Source organism: Mastigoproctus giganteus, chromosome 4, assembly GCF_048544385.1.
Source record: "Mastigoproctus giganteus isolate SK-2022 chromosome 4, ASM4854438v1, whole genome shotgun sequence".
Lineage (NCBI taxonomy): Eukaryota > Metazoa > Arthropoda > Arachnida > Uropygi > Thelyphonidae > Mastigoproctus > Mastigoproctus giganteus.
Window position 1 is genome coordinate 71061762 of NC_143578.1, and position 27494 is coordinate 71089255.

General features: G+C 39.2%; 1 protein-coding gene across 1 annotated transcript in view; it reads right to left on the reverse strand.

The window, feature by feature from the left end:
- Positions 1 to 27494, reverse strand: part of LOC150086824 (F-box DNA helicase 1-like) — a 501907-nt gene that overhangs the window by 228066 nt on the left and 246347 nt on the right. The window contains exon 10 of the mRNA XM_090371598.1: positions 2161 to 2389. Coding sequence (XP_090227724.1) covers positions 2161 to 2389 — 229 coding nt within the window. The remainder of the gene's footprint in view (positions 1 to 2160; positions 2390 to 27494) is intronic.

The following is a 27494-nucleotide window of genomic DNA, read 5'->3' on the forward strand; positions in this document are numbered from 1 at the left end:
TTCTCCACTAATGCTGGTGTCCCCCAAGGTTCAGTTTTTTCCCTCACTCTTTTCTTCTTGTATATTAATGACCTTCTTCCATTGACTGGAAATCCTATCCATAGTTTTGCTGATGATAGCACATTGCATTCTACTTTCCATTTTGAGAAACTTTGCCCTGCTCAATCAGCTTCAACTTCTCGAATAACCACCACCAATTTCTTAAATGCCGATCTCCAGGTAATTCTCCAGTGGGGCAAAGACAGCTTAGTTGATTTCAATTCTTCTAAAACTAAGTCTTGCCTTATATCTCACAAAAAGGATTCTTCTGCTCCTATGCTTATTTTTGTTGACACTCCAATTTCTAGGCAAAATGATATATCTTTTTTGGGGATTACCCTGACTTCTAATCTCTCTTGGCACAAGCACATTACAAACATTGCTTCCTCTGCATCTAAAAAACTTGGTTTTCTCTTTTTCTCTCGGCATTACTTTTGTTCCAAACAACTGTTCACTCTGTACAAATCGCAAATCTGCCCTACCATGGAATATTGTTCCCACATCTGGAGTGGTGCCCCCAAATCCTCTCTAACAGAGTCTCTCCACTCTGTTTCATAGACGTACTGTTTCTGCTGCAGGCCTTTTCTACAGATACTTCCATGGGCACTGTTCTTCTGAATTGGCTTCTATAATTCCCTCGCTGTCTCTTTCAAAATGGTCGTTACACATGCCGCCACCAGCGAACATCCATTTACTGTCCAACTTCACAGAGCCAACTTTTCACCTTCCTCGTTTATTCATTCAACTTGCCATTTTCTGGAACAACCTTCCTTCATATGTCTTTCCTGAAAATTACAGTGAAAGTTGGGAGCTTAAGGAAGAACTAGACAAACCTTTAGAGGGAATGGATGTGTGAATTTTTTTTTTTTTTTTTTGTTTTGTTTGTTTGTTTGGTTGATGCTACATACGCTTGCATGCTTGGATCATGTGAATTTACTGTTACTACTATATTAGTGGTTGAGGCTGACAGTTTGGGAAAAGTGAAAGGTCAGCTGGATAGTTACCTATGGGAGGAGGGAAATGCATAGGTTGTCTATTTCCTTTTTTTTTTTAATTATTATTTATTAAATTTTTTTTAATTTTATTTTATTATTATTTTACTCTTTTTTTTATTTTTTTATTTTTTTTTTATTTTGGCTGGTGCAGCATAAGCCTTAGGCTTCCTTGCACCATATGGCCATTACTAATATTAATGTCATTTCCTAATTATATTAATTGGTTTTAGTTTTGACATGGTTTGTTTGGTCATACGAAAGTTATACTGATGGGGATTGGATGAAGTAATTTCTTTGCTTCTGATATGAAATATATGATTCCATTTGGATCCTTATTTATAATTCCAGCTTCTACTGTTATTCCAGCTTCTACTGCATATAATTTGCTACCCATTCGTAGCAAATCATATCAATTGAAATGTTATCTATGACAGTGGTCATAGATAACCACAAGGATTCATCTGGTGTACATATTATATGCTGTCAATAACCTTTTGTTTTGGATGGAAACAAAAAGGTAAAAAAAAAATATTAATTAAAAATAAAAATAATAATAAATAAATAAAGTTTAGCTTTTTCAAAATATTGAACAATTTCATTTATTTTTTCTGTCTCTCCACTTTTCTTGTATATTGTCACCCAAAAGATGGCAATGGGTCGTTCTATGACTTAATTTTTCTCCCATTAATAGCATTTTTTTCAGTGATGTCCAAAAAGTCTCATCCTTACATCCTAGAAATCTGTAACTGACCAAACTGTGTGAATGCAATGCACAATCCAAGCTAAATGTATTTTTAGTGTTAATAAACAAAGACTTCTAAACAAAAACCAAGGCATTTATAATATTTCAGAATATGCTAATTAATGCATGCCACAATGACATGTACAGATTTTATGAATATCACCATTTACTTCACAGAGATGCCAACTGCAAAAATCAAAACTTTGAATTATAAAATAAATTATTTCATTAAATTGTAAAATAAAAAAGGTATTGTGGTTATTAAGATTTGCCAAGTTTCAGATTTAAAGAATGAATGCATATTCTAAAAAGGGAGAAAATACAATGTATGAACAATTATTCTTCATTCTAAAACAACTTAATTTTTAGTTTCATAATACATACAAGTCTATCTTGTTGAGGTAATGGAACAAAATTCCCATTCTCTTCAAATGATGGAATCTTTGAAGGAACGTGGGCAGTTGTAATGAATTCATCACTAGAGCACATAAATGTTTCTACTGTCTTCAAAACACATGATGAATATGAATAATTATTCAGTAATGATGATTTTCTTTTAATGTACTTCACTATGTCATAAACCTTCAATTTTGAAGACAGTTTGGAATTATATCTAAAAAGTGTAATAAATAATAATTAGTTAAATTAAATGCTCTATTTCATTTATAAAAAAAAAATTATTTTATATTCTTTTACTATAACTCAAAACTATTTTCAGTTATTATCTGATAATAAAAAGGAGGAAAAATTCTACTAGAGTCCCCTGGATTCTTGTATAAATAGGCTTGGGAAATGAACTTAGTTACTCTATGAAGTTTAAGCATATTAATTCCTAATAGCAGGGGCTTGACCACTGTCATAGATAACCACAAAATCAACTGGTTCCTCCCATTAGAACCACTAAACAGGTTGTTGCTGTTTGGGATATTTTGCCACAAGAGTTTCTTTGGCTATATTGAACTTTTACATTTGCTTTCATCAGTACTTACATGAATTTATAGTTCATTATAGAGGTTCCCAGTTTTAACAAATTAAAGAGTATGAATAATTTTTGTTTCTCCAAGGATATTCATTAGTTTGCATGGTTCTAATCTGAAAACAATGGGGGAGGATATTGAAAAGCTTATAGCCTTGCTTTGAAGCAATGGACTTACACCAGTGAATGTCTCCTTTGGAATTGTGCATACTTGTTCCAGGCAATGGCACAATACACTTATCCCATTCTAGTAGAATGATTCATCAAAGCCTGAAAAAAATTCCTCCATAGCTGATATAACCTGTTCACTGAAGAGGCTATATCAGACATATCCAGCCAAATGAAATTTGGGTTTAAGAAACAAAAATAAATCTGACAAAGCTATATCTGGTGAATAAGATGGATGCTGCTACACCCACCTAATGCATTCCAATTTCATCCAGATTGATTGAGTTCAGTCACTGGAATTGCTGTGTGAGTGGAAGCACTGTCTTGGTGATTTGGTTTGGTTTGGATTTTATTGGCGCATTAGCAACTAAGGCTATAATGCGCCAAGACCAGGTAATTCCTAAAAATTTAACATCTCAGTGACCTAATTAATTAGGCCACCATGTCCAGATCTAAAAACAAAAAACATAAATAAATAACAATAACATATAAATTTTAAATACAATTAAAAACCTTTATTGCTTTCAAAAAGCTAAAAATAGCAGACACGTTGTCATTGTTGGATAAAAAATCTGACTGAGTGTATAAGGCTCAGTCAGATGATTAAAAGCGGTAAAACGGGTGCTGCTAAAATCTGGACAGTCAATTAAAAGGTGTCTGATCGTCAAAATTGTGCCACAGGACTCACACATAGGAGGGTCATCAGCCCTCAGCAAAAATGAATGAGTTAAATGACTGTGTCCTATGCGGGGTCCGGGCAAGAACAACTTCCTCCTTACGATTCCTGCACAGACTAGACTGCCACGGTTCAATTACAGGCTTTATACAATATAGTTTATTCCCAGTCTGTGTATTCCACGAGTCCTGCCATTGGGAGTGTATGTTTTGGTGTATTATTTCCCTGTAGTCTGTATAGGGGACTGACAGGCAGCGATTATTATTGGGAATTGCTGATTTGGCTGCGGCGTCAGCCAAATCATTTCCTAATCCCAATGTGGCTGGGAATCCAGCAGAAGCGGATATCATATTCACGTCCACGGAGGAAGTGAATCTTCTGCTGAATATTAGACAGAACTGGATGAGGATTATAACTCACAGATATTAAAGCCTGTAACATGCTGAGAGAGTCGGAATATAAAATGAACCGTTTGTATTGGCATTCACTAATGTGATCCAAGGCTAACTCAATAGCGTGCTGCTTTGCAGTAAATATACTGCATTCCGAGGGAATCTGCTCCGATGTACAGCTGTCTGTAAAGACAGCAGCAGATCCCACATATGATTCCGACTTCGAACCATCTGTAAACTGGCGCAAAGTCAGAATGTTCAGCTCGGTGTGCTAAATAAAGCTGCAGGTAGACAGACGATGGAGTGTCCGACTTTCCCCAATTTCTAAGGGACAAGTCACATGTTGGAACATGAGCATGCCAGGGTGGAAGGGGTTGCTTTGGTGTTTGGGCAACCTTGTCTACCTTAATATTAAGTTCTTTGAGTAGCTCTTGGAGACGAATACCAAAAGGACGATTGGCAGTCTTACGGGTGTTGTACAAATTTTCCCATCGTGGCTCAAAAACGAATGGCCATGTAAGATGGTCTGGCAGGGATTTCAGTTTTAAGGCGTACTTTAGAGACAACTGCTTACGTCGAAGTGATAACGGTGGTTCGTTTGCTTCAACGTATAAGCTCTGGACAGGAGATGCTCGAAATGCTCCAATAGCGATACGGAGAGCCTGATGATGGACAGGATCCAGCCATCAAAGTACACTGTCTCTGGTCAAATTGTATACCAGGGACCCGTAATCTAGTCTGGATTGTACAAGTGCACGATAGATGCGTAGTAGGGTGCATCGATCCGCACCGCAAGATGTTGAGGAAAGAGATTTTTTTTTTTTTTTTTTTTTTTTTTTTTGATAGTTGTTGGCGCATCAGCTTCTGTGGCCATACTGCACCTCCCAAGGTTTTTGTAGTACTTTGATCCAAGCCCGAGGCGGGAATCGAACCCGCGACCTTTGGGTTGCCAGGCAGGTACTTTACCCACTCGGCTAGCCCGGTCGGCTGAGGAAAGAGAGCGCAGAATATTCAGCCCTCTTGTGCGCTTTGTGCGGAGTTGACGGATGTGATCCAGAAAGGTCAGCTTTTTATCGAATACGAGTCCCAAGAATTTTGTGTCCGCTGCTACTGGAATTGCATTTTGTCCGAGCTTTAATTCAGGTTCAGGATGAAGATTACGCTTACGACAAAAGTGTACGCAAATGGTCTTCTCCGGCGAGAACCTGAAGCCATTAGCAAGAGCCCAGGAGTTGAGGCGATCAATAGCTTTCTGCAGTTGTCTTTCAATAACCCTCATGTTGCATGACTGACAAAATATGCTAAAGTCATCAACATAGAGGGCACTGTTTACAGTTGGAGGAAGTTGTTCTGTGATGGAATTTACTTTGATGGCAAAAAGCGTGACACTTAATACTGATCCTTGTGGTACTCCCTCCTCTTGACTGAAGGAACGAGAGAGTGAGGATCCCACACGAACTTGGAAAGATCGATTGGCTAAAAAGTTTTTAATAAAAATGGGGAGTTGCCCCCTAAGGCCAAGGCTATGCAGATCTTTTAAGATGCCAAATCTCCAAGTTGTGTCATACGCTTTCTCCATGTCAAAGAACACCGACACCAAGTGTTCACGTTTTAGGAAAGCATCCCAGATGGATGTTTCCAGTCTAATAAGATGGTCCAGAGTGGACCGGTTCCTTCGGAAGCCGCACTGGATGTTGGAGAGAAGGTCATTTGATTCTAAGTACCATATTAAACGAGAATTAACCATTCTCTCCAGGATTTTGCACAGACAGCTAGTCAGAGCAATAGGACGATAATTGGTAGTGACTTTTGGATCCTTTCCTGGCTTAGCAAAGGCAAGAACGACTGCCTTGCGCCAGGAATCCGGAAACTGCCCTTCAATAAAGATTCTGTTATATAGAAAGAGCAGATAATCCATAGATTTTGGTGAAAGATGCTTAATCATTTCATAATGGATGCCATCTGGTCCAACAGCACTTGCTTTGGAAAGAGCGAGGGCTCTTTTCAGTTCCTGAATAGTGAAATCCCCGTTGTAGGGATAAATTCTCTTAGATTTAAAGTTAAGTGCCTGTTTTTCGATTTTATATTTCAGGACCAGGAACTCTGGGGAATACGAAGATGTAGCAGAGATGTTGGAGAATGTTTCCCCAAGAGAATTGGCTATTGCAGTTGGATCTGCAATAGCGCATCCATTATAATCTAGGATTGAAGAAGGGTGGGATGTATATTTTCCCTTCATTTTCCGGATTTTATCCCGGACTACCTTAGAGTTGGTAGACTGGTTAATAGATGATGTAAAACAGATCCACGATTCCTTTTGATTCTGATGGCGGATATATTGTGCTTTGGCTCGTGCACGTTTAAAGGCTATAAGGTTGGTTATGGTAGGATATCGGCGGAATATCCCCCACGCTTTGTTTTGAGCCTTTTTTGCTGCTGTGCATTGTGAATTCCACCAAGGTTTGGGAAATGGTGGAAACCGGGCAGATGTTTTTGGAACAGCATTCGCAGCTGCTTGGACAACAATTTCTGTGATGTACGTTACTGCATCATTGATAGGCTCTTGACTGACTGTGCTAAGATCAAAATTTGCCTGATGTTGGAAGGCAGTCCAGTCAGCCTGATCAATCTTCCACCGTGGTAACCTGAAGGGAAGACATCGTCTCCCACTTTGTAACGAGGTTATCACAGGGAAGTGATCACTTCCGTATGGATTCTCCTCCACTTCCCAAGTGAGTGAAGGGAGTAGAGAGGGGGAGCAGATAGAGAGATCAATGGCAGAAAAAGTACGGGTAGGCATGTGGAAGAAGGTATTTGTTCCAGTATTTAGAAGGGAAAGGTCATTGTCATTTAGCATATGCTCTATGACTCGACCCCTTCCATTGCTGTTAGCACTACCCCACAGGGTGTTATGTCCATTAAAATCCCCGAGAAGTAAGAAAGGGGGAGGCAACTGCGTTAGAAGATCATCAAGGTCTTCCTGGGAGATGTCAGTCCCAGGTGGCAAATAGATAGAGCAGACGGTTAATAAAAATCCCACCGTAAGGCGAATTGCAACGGCTTCTATGCTAGTTGTAATTAGCAAGGGCTGCACTGGGGTCTGGTTACCCACAAGGATAGCCACTCCCCCATGTACAGAGCCATCCGCAATTCTATCCTTTCGAAAAATTGTGATATTTGCCTTTAGATATGTCTCCTGCAAGCAAAAGCAAACTGGCTCGTGCTTTTGCAGGAGGGCCTTGATGTCATCAATATTTCGCTGGAATCCACGACAATTCCATTGTAGGAATTTAGCCATTATTTTGGCTTGGTGGGTCCATCAGGCGGTTGTTGTTGTTGTTATGGGAGTTTCTGGTGCAAGGGCTACTTTGGCCATATTGCGCCTACCAAAGGTAGTGAAGCTGTATGTGATGACTGCTCTGGGAGCAGTTAAAATTGATCATACATTTGAATTCGTTTTAGGTACAAAAAGAATTCGGAGAGGTTTGCATTATTACCTATGATGCGGCTGAGTGACAACGGTTCTTGTAATGACAATGAGCTGAAAATATACTGTCGGACATTGTTAAACAAGCTACATTCAATGAGTATATGCTTTACTGTCAGTGGTTTCAAGCGGTGCGTACACTGCGGAGGATCGTTTCCTGTAAGCAAAAAAAGATGAGTGAGGTGAGTATGGCCTATTCGGCTTCTGGCTAGAATTACTTCTTCTTTTCTATTTTTACGCAGGCTGGAATTCCATAATTGTGGTTCAGGTTTCAGCTGAAACAGCTTGTTCTGTGTTTGATTTCTCCACATAAGTGCCCACTGCTCCATACATTTTTTTTGGATATTGCATCTACAATCAGTATACAGGACAAGGTCATTTGTTGAATTTATGCTGGAGGGATGTTTTGCAGCATTATCTGCGCATTCATTTCCTTTAATACCGTTGTGTCCTGGAATCCAAGAGAAGACAACAGTTTGCTGATGTTCGTGAAGACGTATTAGCGCATGTCTTAAGATTTTTAGCAAAGGATTGTGAGGGCACTTTTGGAATCCGTATATATGATGCTTTTATTGATTGACAGGAGTGAAATATGTTCCAAGGCAAGCTTAATGGCATGAAGTTCAGCAGTATAACTGCTGCATTCTGCAGGAAGTGTAAGTGAAATAGTTCTGTTAGGGAAGACAGCAGCTGCAGCCGACCGGGCTAGCCGAGTGGGTAAAGTACCTGCCCGGCAACCCAAAGGTCGCGGGTTCGATTCCCGCCTCGGGCTTGGATCACTGTACTGCAAAAACCTTTGGAGGTGCAATATGGCCACAGAAGCCGATGCGCCAACAACTACCAAATTAAAAAAAAAAAAAAAAAAAAAAAAAAACAGCAGCTGCACCCACTTTATTACCAGACTTAGAGCCATCAGTATAGATCTTAGTAAAGAGGGAATAATTCTGTGTATGGTCAAGATGTAGCTGTTGGATGTTGATATCTGATATAGCACCTTTTCCCCACTGCTCAAAGTAATCATCACAAGAAGGCGCGAAGGTAATCCACGGAGGATCTGGATCTCTTAAGTCACTGAGAACATTATGAAGTTGAATATTCCAGCATTCTGTTAGATTTTGGAATCTGATACCAGTAGGCCAAATTGTTCTTGGTTTGTTTGCATAGTGGATTATGTACTGAGGATCATGTAGCAGTGGCCAAATAGGATGTGTGGGGTGACTTTTAATTTTAACAGAGTATGTCATCAATAGCATCTTTCTTCTGATATTCAGTGGAGGTTCGTGGGCCTCAACATACAAACTTTGAACTGGCGATGTTCTGTATGCACCTAGAGCAATCCTAAGAGCAGTGTGTTGGATGGGAGCAAGACGAGCTAAGGTACTCTCTCTAGCAGAGCCATAAACAGGTGCTGCATAATCCAGCCGAGATCTAATTAGGGATCTGTATAGACGGAGCAAAGTGTAACGGTCTGCACCCCATGATGTACTGGAGATTACCTGGAGTACGTTCATTTTCTTAATGCAAATAGTTCGTAGGTTTTTGATGTGGTCTTGGAAATTTAGCTTCTTATCGAAAATTAGTCCTAGGAGACGAATATTGTTCATGACTGGAATAGGATGACTGTCCAAGAGTAGCTCAGGATCTGGATGGATTTTGCGCTTGTTGCAGAAGTGGATAGCTGTAGACTTTTGCTTTGATAGCCTGTATCCATTTTGGGTCATCCACAGTTCAATATTATTTATTGATATTTGTAAGAGCCTCTCGATATAATTCATATTCTGGGAATGACAGGATAAGGTAAGGTCATCAGCGTAGAGATATGAGTCGACAGTGTTTGGAATTCTGTTTGTGATATTGTTGATTCGCACTGCAAATAAAGTGGCACTGAGTACAGAGCCTTGTGGGATTCCTTCTTCTTGTATGTATGTTTGTGACAGAGCCTGATGGTATCGGACTTGGAAAGACCTGTGGCGAAGGAAGTTTTCAATAAAAGATGGTAAATGGCCTCTCATATCAATAGTATGGAGATCCTTTAGGATTCCATAACGCCATGTGGTATCGAAAGCTTTTTCTATATCAAGACAAACCATGACCAGATGTTGATTTCTAATGAACGCATTTCTTATGTTTGATTCCGCCTTTACCATAAGATCTAAAGATGATCTATTCCTCCGAAAGCCAAATTGATTGCTTCTGATTATGTTTCTTTTCTCCAGGTACCATGTTAATCGGCGGTGCACCATTTTTTCCAAAGTTTTACTCAAGCAGCTGGTTAGACATATCGGTCTATAGTTGTATGGAGCCGAGTGATCTTTTCCAGGTTTAGGGATAGCTATTACGTAAGAATGTTGCCAGGAACAGGGGAATGTGTGTTCAGAATAGACCCTATTGTAGAATTTTAGGAGTGAGGACAGAGATTTCTCATGTAGATGTTTCAGCATTATATAGTAAATACCATCAGGGCCAGGGGCGCTGTTTCTAGAGGTATTTATGGATTCTTTCAGTTCAGATAGTGTGAGTGGTTGATTATAAGGCAAAGAATAGGTAGTTTTGAAATTTATTTTGAATTTCTCAGCTTCGGCTTTAATTTTTTGGAATGATGGATGATAAGCTATTGAGGCGGACAACTCAGAGAACGCAGTTCCTAAGGTGTTTGCAATCTCTGTGTGATCAGAGATCTCCTTCCCATTCCAGTTAAGAATAGCTGAAGGTGATTTAAGATATTTGCCATTCAACTGCCTTATTTTTTTCCAAATTATTCTGGAGTCGGTATCTTTGTTAATTGTTGAAGCGAATTTTATCCAAGAGTCTTTTTTGGCTTTTCGGTGGATGTATCGTGCTTTGGCTCTAAGTCTTTTATAATTAATAAGGTTGACAGTGGTTGGGTATTTGCGGAATTGGTTCCATGCTGCATTTTTTTCTCTTTTAACCGTGTAACAGTCTTTGTTCCACCAATGATTGATATGCTTGCGGTTTCCTAGTTGAGACTGCGGAATGGCGATTGTTGCAGCTCTAAGTATCTGTGTTGTTATATGCTCTGTGACGGTATCGACGGGAGAAGACTCAATTATGTGATCATTAAAAGAGACATAATTTTTATATTTTGCCCATTCTGCTTTGGAAAATTTCCATTTCGTTTGGGTTTCAGTTGTTTTAGAATGGGTGGTTTGAATTCGGCATATTACAGGATAGTGGTCGCTGTTCAGAGGATTGTCATGTATTGTCCACTCGACACTTGGGAAGAGGATAGGAGAGCATAGCGAAAGATCTATTGCTGAGGTTGAACCAGCAGGAAAATGAATGTAAGTGGATAAGCCAGTGTTCAGTAACGTTAAATTCTGTCTGTCTAGTAACATTTCAATGAGCTCTCCACGTCTATCTGAGACGGGAGATCCCCATAATGGATTGTGACCGTTAAAGTCTCCTAACAGGAAGATGGGAGACGGTAATTGCAGAATAAGGTTTTCCAGTTCCTGAATTGAACATGGTTTATTGGGTGGAAGATAGATTGAGACGATCGTTAAAGCAGTGCCAACCACTATACGAGCTGCGACGGCTTCTAGGGAAGTTTGGAGAACAATTTGCTTACAAGGAACTGTTGAGTCTATCAGTATGGCTACTCCTCCATGAGCATTTTTTGCAGTGGACCTGTCTTGACGAAAAATAGTATAATATTTAATTGATACAGATACTTGAGGTGTTAAATTTGTCTCTTGTAGGCATATACCCAGAGGATGATAATGGTCGATTAACTCGTATATGTCATCTATATTGCTATGAAACCCTCTGCAATTCCATTGGATTATGTTATTCATTGTGTAGGTTTAGAGTTAGCAGTCGAATCCGTCTGTTTTTTAGACGTGATCTGTTTTTGACGGTCAAATTTTATTTTTTCCTTTTTTGGGAAGAATGGACGTGTGTCCATGTCGTCTTCAGCATATAGATCTAGAATGGGTTCATCATAGGTATTATTCTCTGCAACATCCATGTTTGTGGTATCAGATGATTTCTTTCTGGCATAATCTGAGTTTTCCATTTGACCTGAAATGGCTGGAGCCTGAGTAGTAGGTGGTATTGAGATTGGTGTGTTATTAGTCCTATCGACAGTTTGTTTTGTGGATTGTGGTGCAGATGATAAGAGTGATCGAGCCCAGTCAGAAATTGACACTTTTGGGGGAACAGTTGTATCCATCTGAGTTGAAACTGTTTGGTACCTTTTGGATGCTTCAGCATATGAACGTTTAGGTATGCTTTGTAGAAGGTGTTTTCTCGCTTCGAGATACGTGACTTTGTTAACTACTTTGTATTTCTGGATTGTTTTCTCCAGCTTCCATTGCTCACAGGATTTAGAGAATGCTGAATGATTGCCTTTGCAGTTTGGACATCGTGATGATTCGGCATTGCAATCGGTATGAATATGCTCCTTTGATCCGCAGTTTGAACATACTGAATTTCCTCGGCAGACAGTTTGGGAATGCCCAAACTTCTGACACTTGTAGCATTGAATAGGATTGGGGATGTAAGGACGGATGCGGCAGTTTAGGTATCCAGCTTTTACTGATGAAGGTAGGTTCGGTGTAGAAAAGGTAAGAATAATGCTGCGAGTGGGTACAAATTCTCCGTCCTTCTTTAACATTATTCGTCTCGCTTGAATTACTTTCTGGTCTTGGAGTTCTCGAACAATCTCTTCCTCTTTGACGTTCAATAGGTCCCATTCGGATATGACTCCTTTAGAGGTATTAAGGGTGGCATGAGGAGATACCTTAGTGGGGACTCCACCAAATGATGTTAGTTTGAGGAGAGACTCAGAATGTTTGCGGTTGGTGGTTTCAACTAATAAGTCACCAGATTTCAGTCGGCGTACCATTTTTGGTGATCCGGCTACACTTTCTAGACATTTTTGTATGTAGAAGGGAGATAGTGTACCTAATGACTGATTCGTTAAAGAATGCATTATGAGGAAAGATGGGTATTCCATTTGAGGTACATCAGTTTTCATCCTTTTGCGGTTTTGATTGTCACAATTTTGTTGCAAATCCATAGGATTTGCAGTCTTGAGAGGAGGGAAATTTTCGTTTTCCATGATTGCTCCTTTTAGCCCTGGAAGGATAACTTTTCCTTCCAGGTTTCCGGCCCCGCCACGGGGAGGCAGGAGCAGTGCCACGAGGTGACCAAGCGGCTGTTAGTTGTGTTAGTAAGAGATATAAAAAAGAAACAGAAAGGTAACTTCCCTTTCTGGGCCTTTGCCTACTTCCTGTAGTGTCAAAGAGCTACTCTAGTATAAAATGAAAATAACGGTAATCACAACAAAAAGAAACTCTATATATAGCAAAAGCTCTGAAAAGATCGCTTCAATGAACGCACTTTAATCGCTTGGCCACGGAACGCTTGGCACCCGGGGCCCCATCAGGCAGCTTCCGAGGTGCTGAGGGCTTACTTTTATCAGTCCTGGGTTTATCTTTTTTGGGAAAGAATGGATGCTGTCCCGTGTCCATTTCTTCCTCCGCAAAGAGTTCCAAGACTGAATCTTCGGGTACCTCCTTCTGCTCGACATCCATGTTTTCATGGGTAGTAGGGGAGACTTCCCCTTTCTTATTCTTTTCTTTCATAGTTAACTTTGTTACTTGTGGAGCATTAGGAGGTACTGATACAGGAGTGGCAGCTGATTGGTTTTTCTGTGCAGGTTTTTGAGAACTTAAGAGATAACGCACGATGGGAGTGAAAGACTCCTTTGGAGGAATGGTCATGTCCGTCTGAGTTCCGACGGAACATCTCCCTGCTACTTTCTGGGCATAGGTAGGTTTGTTGATATTCAGGGGTTTGACCGATTTCCTTGCTTCCTGGTATGATATATTTAGCTCTGCCTTCAGCCGTTGAATTTCTTTTTCTTCTTTCCACCTCTGGCATGCTCGTGAGTAGGCCGGGTGTTCGCCTTCACAGTTAATACAGGTGGGTTTTGCGGCTGAACATGCTGTTGTTTCGTGGTCCTTTGCACCGCATAGAGCGCATGCAAGGACTCCACGGCAGGCCATTTGAGAATGTCCATACTTCTGGCATTTAAAACACCGTAAAGGGTTCGGAACGTATGGACGCACTGAACAGTTGATGTATCCAGCTTTAATCTCGTCAGGAGGTTTAGGAGAGTTAAAAGTCAGGCAGGATAACACTCCTGGTTTTAACAATTTTTCCATCCCTTCACGCAGTAATTCTCTTGACAGCAGTAACTCCCTGTGGTTTTAATTCAGAGCAGATTTCCTCCTCGGTTACGTCGAGAAGGTCCCACTCCGAAATGCCACCTCTTGATGAATTGAGTGTTCTGTGTGGTGTCACTGTTATAGGGATTCCTCCGATTGATGTTACTCGGAGTAGATGTTCAGACTGCCTGTCATTTTTTGTTTCAATCAAGAGGTCCCCAGAACAGAGCCTCTTAACTGACTTGGGTGAACTTGCTAACCCATCCAACCCTTTTTGTATAAAAAAGGGTGACATTTTACCAATCGGTGTTTCATTCGTGGAGTGCATAATTAAGAACCTTGGGACAGGCCCTGATGGTAATTCGGTTCGCTGCCTCTTTGTAGCAATAATGCTATCTGCCTCTCCATCTCTGTTTTCAGACAGGGACCGGGTTGGGGGACCCTGAAGAAATATATTTATCAGGATTCATGAAGTTTTGAAGTGGTTCAGTGCCCGGGCTCCCCACCCACCACGGAGCCCAAAGGGACGCCCACTACCCGGCATGCAATAAATGCGCTCGGGAGTGGGACGCCAGGGCTACCCAGACACTATACCCACACCGCTGCCAGCCTGAATCCTGTCCCTCGAACCATGAGGGTAGGGGCGTGGCATTGACACGGTTGACCCTCGCAGGCGAGCCTACTAGCCGATTGATCCTAGCTGGGCCTTCCAGGACCACCCGTCTTGTCGAAGCAGGGGCCAAAGTGGTGTATTGAAGCTGGGCCCCTCAACCACCAGGATCCCCCTTTCCGAATTTCCACGGGTTGCAGCGCACGGCAAACATGCCGGATTCCATTGATGTAAGCCTGGAACCTGAGCTGTGGGCGTTGGATCCCAGTGATGCTAGTCTGGAAGTCCAGCAGCATCACTGGGAGGTCCCCTCACCATGTACAGGTGCCCACGTCGAGGGGCTGTCTTGGTGAAACATTTGTCAGCATTCCTTTTCTTTGAAACTTGAACAGCATCTTATATTTACATAACAGGATATCACAGTATATCCCTGTTACAGTCTGCCCTACTTGAACACAATTCACAACTGTTCATGTTTAAATTTAAAAATGACTGGTCACATTGCCTTTTCAGCAAACACAGAACTGCTTTTGCCTTCTTTGGTGGTAGTGAACTTGGCCATTTTTATTATTTTTCATTTCAATCTGCTTTGACAGATTGAAATAAAATCTCACTGCTATACCGAGAAATTCTGAGGAGATCATGTTATTGATAATGAAGCTGTGACACCATTCTGTACTGTATCAATGTTTTCTTAGCCATTGTAAGTCACCCACTATGAGGATCATCTTCATCCCCCCATTTGAATTTTGCTGCCATTTACCATGGCATATGATGGGATAGATGTAAAATTATGTATCATACCATCACAGATTTTTCTTAGTATTAAACAAACCATCTATATATATAAAATGCTTAGGTATGCTGCCCAAATTTTCCAACTGCTAATTGTTGCCAGCATACGATCACGTGGTTCACCTCGCATGACTACCATACCGGGCATTCTTTATTAATTTTTGTACTAACGTTTTTCGACCGAAGAAAGGAAACCTATGCCTGAAAGCTATCAATGTATGTTTATTTTATGTTTTCAATTTTAATAAACCAATTTAAGTTTTAAGAAGTGTAAAAAGGGCTGAACAGTGTAAGAACTTTGAGAAAATGTAGAAGAAATGCTAATGAAACATTAGAGTAGAGATCTAATAGACTAAGAGACCAAAATGAGACTCTACGACTACAAAGATGGGCAAAATGCCATAGGACTAATCAAACAGAAGTACTAGATGCGAATAATCAACAAGCTGTAATTAATATGGAAGAGCATGACAAGAATGACACAACTGTGAGTATTACAATGCAAGATACTGGGAACATAAGTTAAACACATCAAATAAATACACTAAATGCTGTCATGATGGAAAGCTTTCACTTCACCCACTGTCAGAGACACCTACTCTATTATGAGAGCTGCTTACAGGGGATATACGTGAAGCAAATAACTACAGAGAACACATACAAGAGTACAACTCAGCAATGGCATTTGCTGCTATGTTGTTATTTGGTTTTTAGGAGCATTAGCAACTAAGGCCATATTGCTCCGGGATATGCAGTGGTCATTCCCTGACCTTTCCACATCCTCCGTATTTGGTGGTGACGGGCTCGAACCCCGGTCTAATCAAGAAGCGCGTGAATGGCATTTGCATCAATGGGCGCAGAGATAAAATCACTGCCCAGAAATGGTCCATACTGTTTTAGAATACATGACGAGATTTACCATCTAGTCTCACTGCTATATCCAAATAAGCCAGGATATAAAGGTAAAGTGCAGCCATTATCAACCCACTGCAGGATGGAAGCCTTCTCAACAATTCATGTTGAGGGAAATGGACCATAATCTGCCACACTAGTCCAGTGCGAGTTGGCAGATCGACCGTATTCAGCAGTCAGGGGCTTGAACCCTGGTCTACTCAAAGAGCGCGTGCTACTGCACTCCCGCTCCTGACCACTCGGCTACGGAGGCCTCAAGCCAGGATATAGACAACTTTATATTTTATATATTTCGATTCTGCTGAAGCAACAACAAAATGGCTTGAAAAACAATCAAACTAAGGGTGTATGGCCAAAGTAATGCAACAATTGGACGAGATGCTGCGACAAGTTAACCCATTTGTGAGTCATATAAACAAATGAATTAAATAACCCAGTTCAATCCAACAATGAATGTGCACATGACATTTACAGAAGACCCAGACTTATATAAGAGACGATATAATGTACCTACATCCAAAACGGAAGTTGCTGCAATATTTGTTGGAGAAGACGGGGAACCAACTGCAAATAGAGACAGCTGCATATCTCCCACAGGTGACTGCTGTAGAATTATATCACTGCTAAACAAGAATGGTGAAGACTGAAGGATCTAGATTTAACTATTTACGCCATAATCAGAAAGCTGCTATATGTTACCCAGGTACAACTAGTTTATTTTTTTTTTCCCCCTTACAGGTATTTGTATCTTATAAAGGCACAATGTTCAAACTTGTCAAGTTTATCTGAAAAAAAAGAAAGCACAATAAGTTTGTACTCTAAAGCAAAATGTTATGAATTTATTTTTGCATTCTTTTAAGTAAAGAACCAAGTAAGCAAAGAAGATTATATTCACAATTTTTATGAAGCCACAATTTTTCAATACCCACCTTGTAGCTGTATTCGCACTGTGTTGCTTGGAAAGAGGATAGTAGCAGGTTCTATACAGTGAGGTAAACCTGACACACATGCGAGTGCGCACACACAATGCAATCTTGCAAAAATGACTTACAAGCTTGCACAAGTTACTACAAATAAAGCAAGACTGCTTTATTTGTAGTAACTTATTTGTCTGCATTTCCAATATATGTCCATTTTTTTCTACTTTTTTAAAAAGGTATGGTTGTACACAATATGGGAACCACTGTTCTGAAGTTGACCGTGATGTTAGGCTTTTGTTAATTAATCTGCCTGTTCACTGTTTAAAATCCCAGCTTTCCTATCAAAAAAGGCTTTACAATCAGTTTATTTCTTCTAAGATTTACTAAACAGATCTAAATCTAAATTATCTGAGGATGGTCTGTAATAAAAACATCCTGCTTTGCATAGACTGCACTTAGGGTATTTGAAAGGATGATTTTTGAGAAAGAATTACTACAGCCAGCTCTGCATTATATAGGCTAAATTTAACTGGAAGCTCTTACACAAATAGCTGTGTCTAAACGAATTACTCCGTGTGTGTGTGTCTCTCAACAGGTGGTGGTTCTGATTTAGATGGTATTTCCCCTCCATTTAAGAAAGCAATCCTTGTATTTCGGGGGAAAGACAGGGTGGCTTGCTTAACATTATTGATATGACCTGTAAATTAATGTCAAGAACTGAAACTTTATACTCATGTGGCAGTTAATCTCATACTGGCATGTAGACTGCAGTCAGGCATTTAGAATAACTAAACTAAAACTCATATTTTTATTATTATTTTTTTTGTAGGTACAGTAAAATCTCGTTAATACAAACTCGGTTTATACAAAGTACTCGTTTATATGAAGCACATACCATTCTCCAGTGAAAGGATAGGCTTTTCTATGTAAATATATTCGTTTATTACAAAATTCGGTTAATATGTATTACAAAGTTCTTATTCACCCCATGAGAAATAAATATTGTCATTTTGTATGTTTAATACAATACAAATCTTGGCATAGCGATCCGATTATTGGCCTTGGCCACTTGGCTCCCTACTTCCCGAAGGTGGCACTGACTTGTTAGAAATTAGTTTTGCGTAAACAAAAGCAGTTTATGGTAGCTATGTCAAGTGCACTCTGAAAAACATCTTTCTGAAGGATGAGTTGTTAAATTAACAAAAGAATAAAAAGTTTTTCTAAGTTGTTTACATGCACTCCCTCGCGGAATAAGGTCAGTTGTAATTGTTAACCCAGTTCAAAGAGTCTTTTGCTATCGTATACAGCAATCTAATTTTTGTGCCATTTTATCTGAGCTGGTGTCTTTTGCGGAACTTGTGTCTTTTGTTTATATTAAATCTTATCTAGCAGTGTTATGGTGACAAAACGTAGATGGACAGAATTAAGCCTGGAAATTAAACTAAAAATTATACAAGAGACTAATATGATGGAAAGAAGCAAAACGGACATTGCAAAGAAATACAACATCCCTTTACCTATTTTATCTACAGTACTGAAAAACTGAATTAACGACTTCAAATGCAGCAGTGGCTGGCTCCAAAGATTTAAAGACAGGAATAACTTGGTTTCGCAAAATATTTGTGGGATTAGTCTGGATTAGTCAACAAAGAAAAGGCTACAGATTGGTTGTGTTCTGTACGGTCCATTCTTGAAAAACATGGGGCAAAGGATATTTTTACTCTTGATTTTTTTATTTTAATTTATTTTATAATTTGCTGCCAAACAAAACATTTGATACTGATGCACATGGAAGACTGCTGTATAAATTGGAATGGTATGGCATTAAGGGCAAGTTACTGCAATGGATGAAGGGATGGTTGAGTGGGAAACGGCAGAGTATGGTAATAAATGGACACTGCTCTACGTGGACTAATGTTATTAGCAGAGTCCCCCCAGGGTTCATTGCTGGGCCGATTGTTGTTTTCTGTATTTATCAACGATATGGATGAAGGTATATCACGCTTAATGTTCAACTTTACAGATGATACAAAGGTTGGCAGGGTTGTTAATGACACTAAAGACAGTATGCCACTGCAACAGGATCTAGAAAAGTTAGGCAGATAGGCTGAAAGTGGCAACTTAAGTTTAACATTGACAATACAAAGTACTGCCTATGGGTAGCAGTAACCCAAGAGAAATGTACCAACTCTGTGGTACTACACTCAGGGAGGTGGAGAATAAAAAGACCTAGGGGTAATTGTGCAGTCAGATATGAAATTCTCTGAGCAGTGCAGAAGGGATGCCAGAGCAGATTATGGAGTTTTGTCAATGATACATAGCAATTTTGCTAGCAGAGACAAGGAGGTGATTATCCCTTTGTATAAGGCAATGGTCAGGCTACATCTTGAGTACTGTGTACAGGTCTGGAGGCCTTATTTTAGGAAGGATGTAGAGTTGCTAGAACAAGTACAAAGAAGGGCAACAAGATTGGTGAGGGGAACAAAGGCTCTTACCAAGAAAGGCTTAAGTTCTGCAAATTGCAGCGCCCGGAGAGCAGGCACCTGTGAGGTGATCTGATTGAGGTGTATAAGGCCTTGAATGGGTTGAGCAAGCTAAATGCTGATGGCATTCTTCCTCTTGCTCAAGTTAAGAATCTGAGGGAGCATAGATTTAAATTGAAGAAAGAGAGTTGTAGAATAGATATGTAGAAGTTTGCCTTTAGCCAAAGGATAGTTGACTGATGGAACAGACTTCCATTTGTTGTTGCAGAAGTTGACAGCTTAAATAAATTTAATGCTGAACTAGACAGATATTTGGAGTGAACAGATGGGTGAAATGGGAAGGTGTTTTTTTTTGGCTGATGCTGTATAAGCATGCTTTCTTGTATCATATGCCTCAACTAATGCTATATTTAAATTATTTCACAAACAAAGATGTCTACGTTACTGGGATCATGGAAATATAAAGGGACTATATAAATCAGAAAGCTCTTACGTGCATCTATTCTAATGGTTGGAAACTTAAAAATGATGTGTCTTGAGATGGTGGACATTTTTTAAAGCTATCTTCTTAAAACCTACCAGCATATCTCCATTCTGTACAGAAATATGTGAAAGCCTCCTGAGCATTTTTCAGAGTGATAGTTCATTTCATTTGGAGAAATTTTATCAAATGGGCAATCCAAGCAAAAATGCATACATCCTCAACAATCACACTTTGATCTCTCATCAGTTAAAAAACTTTTAGAAGGCAAAAGCTCTAAATTAACCTAAAAACAATAAAGAAACATAAAATAAACCCATATAAAACTTAAATCAAATTTCCAATTCCAGTAGGCTAGTCATCTGACCCCCACCCCAACCTATCCTCTGCAGGTGTGGGATTACGGTAAGCCACTACTATCCACTTAATTGGACTACTAAATGATTTGTTTCTGTGAAACATCTTGCATGTGTAATCCAACAACAATCTGAAATTCCAGCAGAGAGTCCTTCAAGGCTTCCACACTTACACTCTCCAATCCTATCTCTAAAGTCATTATAAAATCCACACACAAAGGACAATTCAATATATGAAAATCTGTCTCCATTTGTATAAAAGGATATCAGTAAGTCTCAGATAGCCTAAACTTCTTTAATCCTTTCTGAAATGGTCCATGACCCATAATAAAGTAAGTTATTTGCAAACCAAAATAGGTCCAAGGACGAGTCTTATAACTGACAAAGAAGAAGCAATAAAAGTAGCCAGAAAATCTACCTCCCTTTATTAAAGTTTTCACATCGATTTTGTCAGGTTGCTTCTATTTCCACTTTAAATCTCAATTTATTTATATTTGTAATGTTTTCTTTATTTCAGTACTAGCCTACTGGAATTGGAAATTTGATTTAAGTTTTATATGGGTTTATTTTATGTTTCTTTATTGTTTTTAGGTTAATTTAGAGCTTTTGCCTTCTAAAAGTTTTTTAACTGATGAGAGATCAAAGTATTTATATTTGTAATGTTTTCTTGTCCTTCCCTATCGGCAAAGATAATACACCTAATAAACTATAACTTTCTCTTTTTTTTTTTACCATAATATGTTAAAGTCTTCATTGCAACTAAGACATCTGATAGTATCTTTCCTGCAATCACCTGAAGGGTTTCATTACATACAGTTCAAATGCAAATGTTATTGCTAACAATGCAATTGTCATGACATTATTAAATGTCTTGCAAAAACCACATTCTGTACCTTGTGTCCCTAGGCAGCAGATGCATAACTCACAATTGCTTCAAAAACTTCACAACATAACATACAGGTAGCCCTCATTTTGTGCCAGTCCGATTTGTGCCGATTCGCAATAGCGCCAGTCACTAACCATAAGGCCATTTTTATTTTATTTATTTTTGCAATTTTTTATAAATTGAAAGTTTAAAATCATTAGACAAAATTTATGGGTATCATACTGTACTATGTATCATGCACTGCTCACATGATCAAGAACAATCTGAGCCAATTAGCACATCCATAGCATAGCCAATCAGGGAAGAGAAAGCTTTCTGCCCTCAAGGTAGCCACTCATGGAAGTAGGAGGTAAAGGTCCTTGTGATGAAGCATTCAGTTGGCTGTTGTTTACACCATGTACACATGTTGGAAATTTATTACACTAACATTATTTATTAATTGTGCTATTAATAAATTAAATAATAATTAATAATAGTGATAGCCGTGTGCGGTTTTTGCCAATCGTGCTATAAAGTTTTTAATTTAATAGAATAAAGAGATGCCATTTGAACTGGTAAAGATTCACTGAACTGGTAAAAGCAGTTCAATGAATACTAGTGTAAATGAAAGCGTGAAAAAGGAACAGACTTCCATCTGTCTTATTCAGAGGATGGAAGCTGGTGAGGTTCTGCCCTAATGTGCGAAGGGCTATGAATATGCTTCCTTTGACTATTACTACAATTATGAAGAATGCAGATAAAATAAAACAATTAATGCAAAGTTCTACCAGAGTAAATGCTACACAAGTTAGTTACAGCAGAAGTAAGCTTTTGGAAAAAATGAAGCAATTGCTGACACTTTCGGTCGATGATTTGAACCAAAAAAAAACATTCCCTTGACCAAGCTTTAATAACTGAAAAGGCTAAGTCAATTTTTGAAGACTTAAAAAAGAGAAAAAGGAGGTCAATGCAATGAATTTTTTTGGCTAGCAAGGGCTGGTTCATGAGATTTAAAGCTAGAACCAAATGAAAATTACTGGCGAGCCAGCAAGTGCAGATGCTGAGGTGGCTGCCGCATTCCCTGCAGAATTTCAGGCCATAGTACAGGAGGGTGATTATCCTTCAGATCTCATCTACAATGTTGATGAAATGGGCTTTAATTGGAAAAAGTTGCCCTCAAGAACCTTCATTGCCTATGAAGAAAAGTTCACTCCCGGATTTAAAGCATCAAAAGACAGGCTGACGCTTTTGTTGGGAGAAAATGTGTCAGACAATTTAAAATTGAAGCCAATATTGGTGTACTATTCAGAAGCACCACATGTTATGAAAGGCTTAAACAAAGCCATGTTACCTGTGTACTGGAAGTCAAACAAGAAAGCTTGGGTGACACAGGACTTCTTCTTGGATTGGTACACCAACTATTTTTGTCCTACTGTTCTCAAATTCTGCAATGACAAAAATTTACCAACCAAGGCTATTCTTCTTTTGGACAGTGTCCCTGGACATCCTACAAATCTGAGTGAAGTCAGATGCCTCTTAAAGTTAATGTTGTCTACATGCCCCCTAATACAACATCAGTTTTGCAACCCATGGACCGGTGAGTAATAGCCACCTTTAAAGCTTATTATCTACAGCAAACATTTAGAGAAATGGTAAAAGCTTTGGACATGTCCAACATTACCATCAGAGAATATTGGCAGTCATTTGATGTCGTAAAGGGCATCAATCACATTAACACAGCCTGGCAAGAAGTGACTGTCAATTGTCTAAATGGAGTGTGGTGTAAACTTCTCCCAGATCTCAAGCTTAACTTCAGAGGATTCAAGCCACAGCAGAATGTTGTACAAGACATCAGCAGGCTGGCAGAAGAGGCAGAGTTAGAAGAAGTTACAGTTGAAGATCTAACTGAGCTCTTGAAAAGTCATGCAGATACTCTTACAAATGAACACCTTGACCTGGGTGACAGAGATCAAAATGTACTGATGTGGGAATTACTTAAAGATGTAATTACCATCAAGGCTAAAGGGAAGTGCTTTTGCAGGGAAGGGCTTTTACAGGGGTCTCAGACAGTTTTTAAATTCTTTACAGTGGGATCAACTGTATGGGCTTGGCAAACCCAGGGTCCTGAGCTGGATATCATCATTCTTCTCTTTCTTGGTGATTCCTTTCTACTTCTCTCTCTCTCTCTCTCTCTCAGGGGGTAACTTGGGAATTTTTTTTTTTTTGGCTGGTGCAGCATAAGCCTCAGGCTTCCTTGTACCATATGGCCATTAATAATAATAATAATAATAATAACTGATGATGTTACCAAACTTGAATTCTAAATGGGAAGCCTTCAAAGACTTAATTCTGGATGCTACTAGGCTTTTCATTCCAACTAAGAAATACTGTTCAAGGTTTAGGCCTAAATGGATGTCAGATGAACTAATGAGGCTCATGGAAGAGAAGAAAAATGTATGGGATGCATAAAAAGTATCAGGTGACACAGAAAACTAGGGCAGATATAAACTAGTCTGTAATTAAGTCACAAAGGAGATTAGGCAGGTGAAGGCAGATTATAAGAAATTCTTCGTAAAGGATGCAAAGAAAAACAGCAAAGAGTTCTTTACTTACGTAAACTCCAGAAGGAAAGGGATGGATCAGATTGGACCACTTAACATATATGGGTTGACTATTGATAATCATGCTAAGGTAGCTGATAAACTGAATGAGTATTTTGCATCTACATTCACACATGAGGAGTTATTCAATGAGGTGAGTGCCAAAAGTTTATTAAACTCTAACAGGGAGCTAAGTGATTTTGTAATGACTGAGAGCAAAGTGGAGGAGAAATTGTTGAAGTTAAAAAAAAGGCACCGGGGTGGACATAATCTGCCCAGTTAAATTAAAGGAGGCAGCAAAGGTAGTAATCAAACCCTTAGCCATAATTATGAGAGCTGCTTTGGAATCACGGGAGGTCCCCATGGACTAAAGATGTGCAAATGTATTATCAAAATGGAGGTTCAAAATTTGACACAAGTAACTATAGACTTGTTAGTTTAACTTGTATTCCAGGGAAAATAATGGAATCACTGGTTAAAGAAGCATTGCAGGATCATTTAGACAAGACTGCAGTAATAGTTAAGACACAGCATGGTTTTGATAAAGGGAGGTCTTGTCTGACCAATTTGATTGGATACTACGATGTGGTCACAAAGGAACTGAATGCCAAAAATAATTTTGATATCGTATACAGTCAGTCCTTGTATAAAATCGTGCTTACACTACACGAATTCAATCATACACGATTTATAAATAGGGGAACGATATTGTATATAACACGAACCAAATTTGCTTATGCACGATTTGCTTTTGTGTTTACAAGAAATGGCAGTCGAACACGGAATCACCCCAACTGAACGCAACATGATAGGAATGACGAGAAGATTCTGAAAATGTATTTGTTTTTTTTCCTATCAGTGAAGACGAAACACGTTTCACCATAATAACGTAAAAACCCACACAATTCCAGCTATCGTATTATCCCAAATGCAATTAGATCTAATTTACTATCCATTTATAACTGATTCCCCTAGCAGAAACTCAGATGGATATTGTTTTTATTGTTTATGGTAGTGACCTCTAGAAATGTGCTTTACAAAAATGTGAGCTAGTGAGGTGTTAACAGTGTGTCTCTGCCTCTAATGTGTGTTTTTTATTCAGTTACTAAACGTGCGCAGCTTTGTTTATGTATATCAAGCGTGCCTCCTCATTTTGGAATTGTGCTTTATTCCCTAAATATGAGTAAAATACTTAAAAGGTGTGAAAAGGAAGCATCCTGGTCAAGATATTACAGATTCAGAGAGAAAAAGAAAAGCAATATCAATAGACAGAGGCAGACTGGGTCAAAAATTCTTACCTGGGAAAATCTGTAGTGGCCTCATACTAGTGTTTAAGACCAAAATCGCACAAGCCGCAATCGTCTTCTGGCTTCTGGCCCACCAGGGTTTCCCCGGTAAGGCTTATAGCCAGTCTACCTCTGTTGATAGAGAAAAAAATATGAAATTGTAAAACGTTTTGAGTGAAATGAAAGAACAAGTGATATTGCACGTGCTACAGGCATAAATGAGGCAACTCCGAGAATTAGAAATCATGCAGAGAAAATAAAAACAACTTTCATAGCAGGAACAACTAAAAGTGTGTGTTTTTTTTTGGCTGATGCTATATAAGCTTGCATCATGTATAAGCTTTGCTAATGATAAAAATCCATTAGATCAAGACACAAGGAATTGGAAGAGATGGAACAGCTGTTTCTGTTTGGATAGAAGATCAAACAAAGAACAAGTTTCCTTACGATAGAAGCAAAAGCATTAGTAATATTTTATTACATAATAGTTGTAATAAAATATGTAAGTATTTTATTACAACTATTTATTGAGTTTGGTAATGTTTTAGTTGCAAATGTGTGTTCAATCTTGGGTGGTCGGCACAAAACCCTATTTTTCCCATAGGACCTGTTATTTATATTGCATGATTTTACATTGCACGAGGGTTTTTGGAACACAACCATTGTGCTTTACAAGGACTAACTGTACTTGGAAAGCATTTGATACAGTTGCACATGGAAGACTACTGTACAAATTGGAGAGGTATGGCATTAAGGGTAAGATGCTACAATGGATAAAGGCATGGTTGAATGGGAGACAACAGAGAGTAGTAATCAATGGACACCGCTCTTCGTGGATAAATGTTATTAATGGAGTTTCCAAGGGTTCGGTGTTAGGCCCACTGCTGTTTTGTATATTTATCAATAATATTGATGAAGGTATATCAGGTTTAACGTCCAGATTTGTAGATGATACAAAGGTTGGAAGGGTTGTTAACGATAGTGAAGACAGTATGCTACTCCAACTGGATCTAGATAAGTTTGGAAAATAGGCTGAGAAATGGCAACTGAAGTTTAACATTGACAAATGTAAAGTACTGCACATGAGTAGCAATAACCCAAGAGTACCAACTGTGTGGTACTACATTCAAGGAAGTCAAAAAGACCTGGGGGGTAATTGTGCTTTTTTTTTTTTTTTTTTGTGAACCCCAAACACGAGAGATATTAGAACCTATAGTACTTAGTTTGGGTAGGAGGTTGAGAAGACAAAAGAAGATATTTGTTGACAATGGACTTGAACTTCTGCAGATTGTAATTTTCGGGAAATATGTATGAAGGAAGGTTGTTCCAGAAAACGGCAGTTGAATGAATACATGAGGAAGATGAAAAGTTGGTTCTGTGGGTTTGAAGTTGGACAGTAAATGGATGTTGGCTGGTGGAGGCATGTGTTCGGACTATTTTGAAAGAGAGAGCGGGAATTATAGAAGCCAATTCAGAAGAACAGTGCCCATGGAAGTATCTGTAGAAGAGGCATGCAGCAGAAACAGTACGTCAATGAGACAGCGAATGGAGGGACTCTGTTAGAGATGAATCATTAATTAACCTAACTGCCCTCTTCTGAATGGAATCAAGAAGCCTGAGAGAGGTTTTGTGGCACAACCCCAGATGTGGGAACAATATTCCATGGCGGCGCGGATTTGCGATTTATACAGAGTGAGCAGCTGTTTGGAAGAAAAGTAACGCCAAGAGCAAAAGAAAAAACCAAGTTTTTTAGATGCAAAGGAAGCAATATTTGTAATGTGCTTGTGCCAAAAGAGATTAGAAGTCAGAGTAATCCCCAAAAGAAATATATAATTTTGCCTAGAAATCGGAGTGTCACCAAAGATAAGCATAGGAGCAGAAGAATCCTTTTTGCGAGATATAAGACAAGACTGAATTTTAGAAGGGTTGAAATCAACTAAGTTGTCTCTGCCCCACTGGAGAATTACCTGAAGATCGGCATTTAAGGAATTGGTAGCAGATTTTCGAGAAGTTGAAACTGATTGAGCAGGACAAGGTTTCTCAAAATCGAAAGTGGAATGCAATGTGCTATCATCGGCAAAACTATGGATAGGATTTCCAATCAATGGAAGAAGGTCATTAATATAAAAGAGGAAAAGAGTGGGGGAAAGAACTGAACCTTGGGGGACACCGGCATTAGTGGAGAAGTTAGAAGACAGAGAGCCATCTATCATCACCCTCAGCGAGTGATCAGAGAGAAAACTGGATAACCAATTACTAAAAACAGTTGGCAAACCATAAGATGGAAGCTTGTTTAGAAGAACTTTATGCCAAACACGATCAAAAGCCTTTGAGATGTCAAGAGCAACTACTTGTGTTTCACCGAACCTTTCCATTGAATTAGTCCATAAATGGGTAACATAAGCCAGAATATCACCAGTGGATCGACACTGACGGAATCCATACTGGCGATCGTTGATCAGACGGAAGGTTTCTAGGTAGTTTAAGAGTTGGCGGTTAATTGATTTCTCCATTACT